This window comes from Berghia stephanieae, chromosome 9 (assembly GCF_034508935.2).
Source record: "Berghia stephanieae isolate SIO BIC M18660-M18661 chromosome 9, UCSD_Bste_1.3, whole genome shotgun sequence".
In the NCBI taxonomy this organism is placed as follows: domain Eukaryota; kingdom Metazoa; phylum Mollusca; class Gastropoda; order Nudibranchia; family Aeolidiidae; genus Berghia; species Berghia stephanieae.
Genome location: NC_088368.1, coordinates 24,614,741 through 24,622,891, shown reverse-complemented (window position 1 = coordinate 24,622,891; position 8,151 = coordinate 24,614,741). Strand labels below are relative to the sequence as shown.

At 34.3% G+C, this 8,151-nt stretch overlaps 1 protein-coding gene across 1 annotated transcript in view; it reads right to left on the bottom strand.

Moving 5' to 3' along the window:
* LOC144979171 (uncharacterized) overlaps positions 1-7,747 on the bottom strand; it is a 32,370-nt gene extending 24,623 nt beyond the window's left edge. Inside the window, exons 1-2 of the mRNA XM_078925779.1 lie at positions 7,497-7,747; positions 1-148 (exon numbers count right to left, since the gene is read on the bottom strand). The exon at positions 1-148 is cut by the window's left edge and continues 307 nt beyond it. Of these exons, the coding sequence (XP_078781905.1) occupies positions 1-148; positions 7,497-7,543 (195 nt within the window). The 5' untranslated portion in view covers positions 7,544-7,747. The remainder of the gene's footprint in view (positions 149-7,496) is intronic.
* Between the last annotated feature and the right edge of the window lie 404 nt (positions 7,748-8,151).

Sequence of the window (8,151 nt, the reverse complement as noted above, 5' to 3'; positions counted from 1 at the left end):
GCTTTTGATATGTTTATTCAGGTTAACTCGTTCAATATTATTACGGTTGTCATTATTGTCCTCCTGATCTGAGACCTCTTCCTGTTTTATTAGGGTGTTCGAATTCTCCTCCTCCATTGTTTCTCCTGCTCGGTCCATAGCAGCTAGTCTGTGAGAAACAAGGAAATAATTATAAAGATTGGTAAAGAGGATTAAATGTGACAATCCTCATCAAAACAGTAATATGAGTCGCTACAATACATTCTACATCATGGAGGCATGAATGAAAAAATAATATTCAGCTCGGATTTACTGTTTATTAAAAGTACTTAGTCTTGAATCATTAAAAAGCCTTTATAACCTTCTGAAAATTTTCCTTTGACATTCTATATTGTCTCGAACTTCTTCCTTGTAAAGTTAGTGCATTAATGTCACACATGATATGGTTCATAGGATCAAGCATTTACCATCATTATTGTGTGGCCAGTATAGTGACAGTGATGTGTAGAATGCATGAATTTGATCAGAATTTTCCTCAGAGATGTCAACTACAATTACTATACTTTTGTTCCTAATCATAAATCGCTGAAGCATAGATGCCTACTCGAAAAGAAATTTGGTTAACATCCTCACTCATACTCATATATCAAGAAATGAATTGCTTGTGCCATAATCCATAAAAACTTTACTAAAAGAGTTTTTTAATAGATATATTGGTCTAAAACAATGATGACCTCCATGTTCCAAGACTTCTCTCAGCTGATTGAAAACGTGGAGAGAGGTCGATAGAATTAGCTTCCACTTCTTCAGAAGTTACATACATGAATCTTATGACATGTATACTGCTAGATCACCATTCATAAAATTGTTTTGGGGATAAGATCTGGTCGTCATATGGAGCCTGTAGACTTGATAGAGCTGCTAACCATTTCACAGTTCCCCCAATTCCATTACCAAGGCAAATTCCCACGGCTTGTTGCAATAAAGTGCCATTCCGAATGCAATCAATAATCTTCATGATGATGACATAGGTTTGAAAATTTTTTGTAGTTTTTGTATTAGTGATGCTGCTCCATCACTGAAGTAAATCACTTTATCTATGCTACGGAGAGATGACTTCAAATGTCCCACTATGTGGGACTAAATGTATGCACAGCTGCAATGTTTTGTGATAAATCGTCACTAATGATACAAATACTAATGTGATTTAATTGTCCATTCTCTTTGTAATAGATAACAAAAGGATAAAGTATAGATTGCGTATTGTCCCAAATATGTCCCTGGACAACATCTTGAATGATAAAAGAATAATTTTCAGCAAAATCTAGAACTGTGGCCTCTGTGTCATTACTCAGGGTGTCTTTCACATGGTTGTGATATACAGCTTGATACTTTGCAATTCAATAAAGTTATTTGGTGTAAGGTCATGATGCAGTTTTCAATAATTTCAACAGTATCTTCCAGTGTTAATAAAGTAGCTCTGTCAGTATGCATCTACTGTTTGCATGTATGCACATCATCAAGTTCAAGATCATTAAAACTTAGAGATAATCTGTCATCAAGAAATGCTTTCAGATTGTCTGTTAAATAAAACAAAATAAAATTCCCTTTATTCATACTCTAGGGGAAATTTTTTGTAGAGTCTACTCGAAGAGAAGACTGGAATAACTCAGGCAACAGCCGCAGTGCAGCACCGCAAATTGAGCTAGAACGAGGTGACTTGCTCAAGGCCACACATCGCAGCTGTGGGTGATCGAACTAGACCTGTAAATGAGCTCTATAAAAATTGACTGAAACTCTTCGACAAACTGAAGATTCAATTATTTTTTAAAAAATAAGGGCATCATTGGAGAGGAGAGTGATAAATGGGAAATTCCATGAAAATGTCAACCGAAGGGGTGTTTTATAAATTCTTAATAACATATTAAAATTTGGTACCAATTTGTTGGAAAATCATTCAGGATTATGAATATAAGGATATTTCGTGCATATTTGTGGTACAGGATGCTTATTGTAGCTTTATGTAAGGGCATCCCCTATTTGAAGAACGAAAAGAATATTTTCTCAATATTATAAATCTTGCAACTTCTACAAAATTATAGCCACCTTTGCTGTTGTTTATTGATATTAAAACAATTATAAGTATCAGGAACCTATATAAACATTCAAATTTGCGATTTTAATGAAATGTTGTCCTCATCGGTCGTTTTAATGACCTTGGGAAATTGTATGTCAGTCCGTTACCATTAAAACAGTATTTTTTCATCTACGAAAGATGTGATAGTTGTACAGACTCACTATTTCAGATTTTCTGTTCTTAAATGAATGGCTTTAGCACTGTAAGATAATTTTTCAAGAAATTTATCATTTAAGGTACTTTTGTTGGGTAACGGACTGACATTTTTTAGGGTAACGGACTGACAGTAACAGACTGACTAATTCTATTTTAATTAAAAAACAACATATACAAGTTGTTTTTTAAGTCTCAAGAGTAATGCCCACTCCAATGTGTTTCAACTGATCAGGCAGCCATTTTATAAACATTTGGATCATAAAATTTCAAACACTGGTCTTCAACATCAAGCCTGCTATTTTGCAATAGGTAAGTTGAATCTTTTAAAGCTTATAAATCTTTTGATCACTTGAAGATTTTTGCTATGTTTGAATTGAGGGAAAAACATTGTTTATTGTTCTATAATATCCTTATGACAATGGAGCCAGTAGTAGTCTTCTGTTAAAGGGGCAAGAAACCCTGGGAGAAAAAAAAAAAAGAAATCAAACATTTAAATTAATGTGAAGAACTTTTGAGTCACTGAGGCTTTAAATGTAGTGGGTCTGCAAGCTGTTTAGCTGTGTATAATGTCAATATTTTAGTTGTTACAAAGTAATGTGATACAAGTTAGAAATGAGTTTTATTTTCTTAGTTTTGCTATATTATTTTTAAGAAAACGATTTGCTTTTTAATTCCGATTTGACTTTCATAGCTTATAATGTAATTTCACTCAATTTCTTTATTCACAGGTTCAAGATGCCTACTCTATCCATGGTTCAAATAATCAAGAAAGACTGAAAACTGATGGGCATTACGACATTGTTTAGGAAAAAGATAGGCAACAAAAGCAGGAGTCTCAAAGAAAACTTGAAAGTGATTGTAAAGGACGCTTAAAAGAAATAATGGGATTTTTCAAGCAAAATGGAAAAAAAAAAGAGAAAAGCCGATCAATCTACAACTCAAAAAGAAAGTAAACCAAGCACACCTAACTCCACATTTGCCTCACATTTCAGCACAGGAAAGTAAAATACTGAATTCAACTTTGGGTTTGAGTGTCTACAATCCTCCCAAAAAATTTTAAAAAAATTAAACTATGCCTGTACTGCTAAGGCCATCCAATACATCAACCAATTGTTTTTGAAATATTTTTATCATGGAAATGGGCTTTCAAGATGAAATAAAATAATTTGATCGAAAATTTCTATTTGGACAAGAAGTACTTTTGGCGAGCACCAAAGGAAAAAGATTTCATAATTGTGAGAGATGAAAAAAGAGAAAGGACGAAAATTCAAAAAAGTTTCCTGTAAAAAACCCTGAAAAAGAGGTTGTCAATTGTTAGTGAATTTCATCCAGGAATCAAAATTGGCTTAAGTTTATTTTGCTCCCTCAGAACCTCAGAATGTTTTTCTAAGAGAAATCCCACAATCTGCATAGGAAAATTGTAACAATCAAGGATAAAATGCTCCAAATGAAATTTTTGAAGATCTTTTTCAGATCTTATAACTGGCTTTCTGGTCAAGTGCAGATGAGGAAGAGATTGACTGCAAATACTATCGACCAGATTGCAGTGACGATCATGGCCTATTGACAATTCCTAAGCTTGAGGACTCAAGATGAAATACAGAATAAAAATTAAGCTTCAAAAATCAGTACCAAAAGAATGTTAAACCTTCCCCAGTTTTAAAGTCCTTTCTTATCTAAATTTTTTTTTTTTTTTTTGATAATTTAATTTCATAGTTGAAATAAAGTTCCTGTTTGACTGTGATAGAATAGATTTCAACTCCACGAATCATTATTTCATTATTTAATTTTTTCAAAAGCAAAGTTGGGATTGAGGTAATCAGATGTCACCCATCGAGTTACTCATCATACCCAATGTAGCTTGACATCCATATAAGGAAAGAGTATTGGTTTGATCAATCACACTGGGTATTCAGTGTTGCTCATAATTACATAATTTGTTCTTTGCTCTGGATTTTATGTAGTAACTGTTATTCCGAGTAATAAAATTAAGAAGTGTCAGTCCGTTACCCTCCATTTGTCAGTCCGTCACCGACACTTTTTCTAAGACTGCAGATTCAAATTTTGGACAATCTTTTAAATATTGCTAGTGGGTGAACAACATCTCATGGTTACTATAAAAGAACTTATTTGTTACTGGAAGGTTTAACTTCAGAAAGTTTGATCCATCTACATATAAAATTGAAAAAGATGGATTTTCTGATGTCAGTCCGTTACCAACATTATAATGTCATAAAAATTCAAGTTGATAAAGATTCATCTTTATCCTTTTGATATATGATAAGGGCGGACATGATACATGTGCATGGGAAATATTAGCTCCATACAATAAATACATTGCATTTCAGAGCACGAAATGTAAGCATTTTTGGTCTGATTTGTCAGTCCGTTACCCGTGGAATTTCCCAAATACAATATATCAAAATAGTGGGTGTTATTTCTTACTGGAAGTATGACTGCCATAATTTGATGTAGAAGAAATGCTAAATAAGCATGTCATTCATATAGGTAAAGATGACTTCATCAAAGTCAAATTCCTGCCTCTGGAATTTTTTTGACATAGAAAAATAATCATCATTATCATCTTTAACTTTTAGCCATGACCAATTGAATTTATTCCTCACACTCAAGGGACTCACATCTTTATCGATGCTCGACAAGTCTGAATTGCGATCCACGAACAGCTCAGCCATTGTGAGAACATTAGAATAATGTAGCAATGAGCAAACTTGATTTTCAATCAGTAAATGACAGAGAAAAAATAACTTAAATAAATATGACTTCAGGCCAATACACTGAATTATTAAGTAGAAGTGAATTATCAAGAAGAAACTTCGGCAGGCGTAGCGGAAAAATTCAAAGAATCGAAATGAAGGTAAATCGCCAGAAAACAGCAAGCTCGCTTGGGCTTGAGGAAAACAATGCCAGAAAACGTCCTGATTTGCACGGGAATTAATTAGGCTACTTACCATTGTTCCTTATGATCAGGTACTCTCAGTGAAGAAACGGTCAACCAGTTTGTTTACAACGTGAGGCAATCGAAATGTGCTTGTAGCAATCTATCCTAACTTTCGATTTGAAGATGTCTACATAACGGACTTGCGGCATTCGCAATTTACTTTATCATACTTTTGAGACTCCCCAGGTAAATGTGGTCAATTTTGGCATAGATGAAACAGTGAACTTTATCGCTCGGTGGCTCAGTTAAAATTGGCTACAGTTGGGATCACGACGGTTTGGAAAGTGAAAAAATAATTTAACGAAGGATGTGTGAAAATACCCAGGGAAGTGTTCAGACACGCCTTTTATAAAAAGCGTCGCTTTGTCTTGGCAATATATACATCGTTAATATAAACGGTCCCCATGAGCTATGCGTAGCGCTGTGGAACACTCCTAATTATTTTACGGTCATTCGACTACGATTTGTGAATTCTTTCTTTTTTTATTTCTTTCTTTCTTTCCTTTTTAAATATTTGAATTTGACAAATTGACTGATTTCAGTTAATTGACTGAGAATTTACAGGTCTATCGAACTCGGTACCTTCGGGGTACGAAGCAAAGACTGTACCCCTGAGCCATGCTGTTCTAGGACATTTTTCACAACGATGAAGCATAAATTCTGGATTTTCACCTTCACTGAGTCCCTACCACTACCACCAGTATATATCACTCATAAGAAAAATATGTTCTAGTTTTAGTAACATCGTCAATGACGATTCTGAAGTGACATACGACGTATGTTACATACATTGCGCTTTTATGTCAATAGCACTTCCCAACATTTTTTGGAGGCCTTTTTTTCACCTCCCCCATCTTAGAAGGGGGATATGTTTAAGAAATTTCAACATTTCGATTTCTGAGTTACCCAATGATATTTTATATGAAGTGGTGCAACATAATTGTTAAAATAGCCTACCAAGATATTATCACTGTATGGTGACAATCACCTACCAAGTTATCACCATACGATGAAAATAGCTTACTACACATTATCACCATACGGTGAAAATCGCTTACCGAGATATCACCTTACAGTGAAAATCGCCTACCAAGGTATGACCATGCAGTGAAAATAGCAGCTTCCATGGCAAAGTTCAGTACCGACTACAAAAAAGAGAAAGACATTTTATAATGTACACACCACCTCATTTTTTTGAGAGGCTGCCCAGCTTGTGACAGACTCCAGATTAGCGCAAGTAGGCCTTAGATGATTTCTTTGCCTTCCTTTGTGAGGTTGTAAATCTGATGTACAAAATGATGTACAATTACTTAAATGTTATGTTGTCAGGCAAATAAGAAATCAAGATCCCAGTTTGTTTTATTCTAAAATATTTTTGTATATTGTGTGCTATTCATTTCAGCCCTTCAATTTACTTTTCTAATAGCTTCCAGTTGCAATGAACACGTTTTTCACAAAACTGAGTTGATATGCAGTATACAAACTTTTAATTTTAAAATAAAAGAAACATAATTAATGTCTCAAAAGAAGACTAAGCATGAATATGATTGCCTTGTTATTTTCATTCGAGTATATGGGTATTGATGACAGTAATAATTACAGTACTTCAACACTGTAGTTGTAACATAAGTTTTTCATTCTTCGCCTTCAAACTGGTGGGGGGTAGAGATAGTTGAGATAGTCACTCATGATGTGAATTCAGCTTGTTTCATTTTGTATGCAAATCAAAGCAAATTACTCGGTAAAATTTCAACAATGAATATTTTTTTCGTGAAAACAATTAAAAAATGAATGCACAATCAATCAACCATCATTCATTTACCAATTTACATTTACTCTTTTTGAGAGTGTCAGTGTCAGCTATCACTTCCATCATGCACAGGGCACAGTCGAGACAGGGTCAGCCTGTGACAAACTGGTATTATGCTTCCGTTTTTGGTTTGTTTGTTTTTTTGTATATTTTTTGTTAACTATTTACTAAGGTATCTCTAGGCCTAGGACTAGGAGGGAATCAAACAGGGTGAAAACGAAAAAATGATAACTGATGATAACTGATAAAATGCGGATCTTGGCTTGGGATTTGTGCAGTCGATTGCTGCACACCGACTACACCAGTTAAAATAAGCATTGCTTTATTTGTACTCACATCATTATTCTTTTCGGCCAGTGTTAAAAACACTGAGTGAAATGACAGAAAGAAAAATTACACACTATCTGCACACTTCATTTTAATTTTACTTACACTTTCACTTACACTTAACTTACACGCTTTTTCCCCGGTGATTCTTTTCTCTCACTGACTCACTCTCCATCCAGTCAGTTGTCTTAGTCTCTGCAACATGCAACGGAAGTAGCAAGCAAAATCAAAATATAAATTAAGAATGTCACAGCATCAGACGCTGTTCGTACGCCCTTCCGTGTATTTTTCCCCTGAAACCAAAAGTATATTTTGCTCTTGTTGATTGTCCATTATAACAACTGCCGTTGATTTTTACCCAACAGGGTTGCCAGATTATTTTTCAACAAAATGCCAGGGGAAGACTCAAAAAATGCCAAAACACTCAAAAAGATGCCAAAGCCTGTTGACTCCCACCCCCACTAAGAAAACTACTCACTTTTGATAGACAATTTACTATCATATCCTGGTGGCTTGCGTGTTTTCTTTTCTTTTTCTTTTTTTTTTTTTTTTTGTTTTGTTTTTTTTTTTTTGAATTATACTAAATTTCCTGTTGGGGTAATTATTTACCTACTGACTACTAAGTGGAGTGCTAAACCACTACACCACGGTTGGATTTTAAGAATGAAAAAGAAATGTGAAGATGTTTGTTTTTACGCGTTTAGAAATAATTAAGAAAAGGTGTCATTTGAAGTATAATATACAAGAAAAGAAAATGCCAAATGAAAATGCCAAATGCCAAAT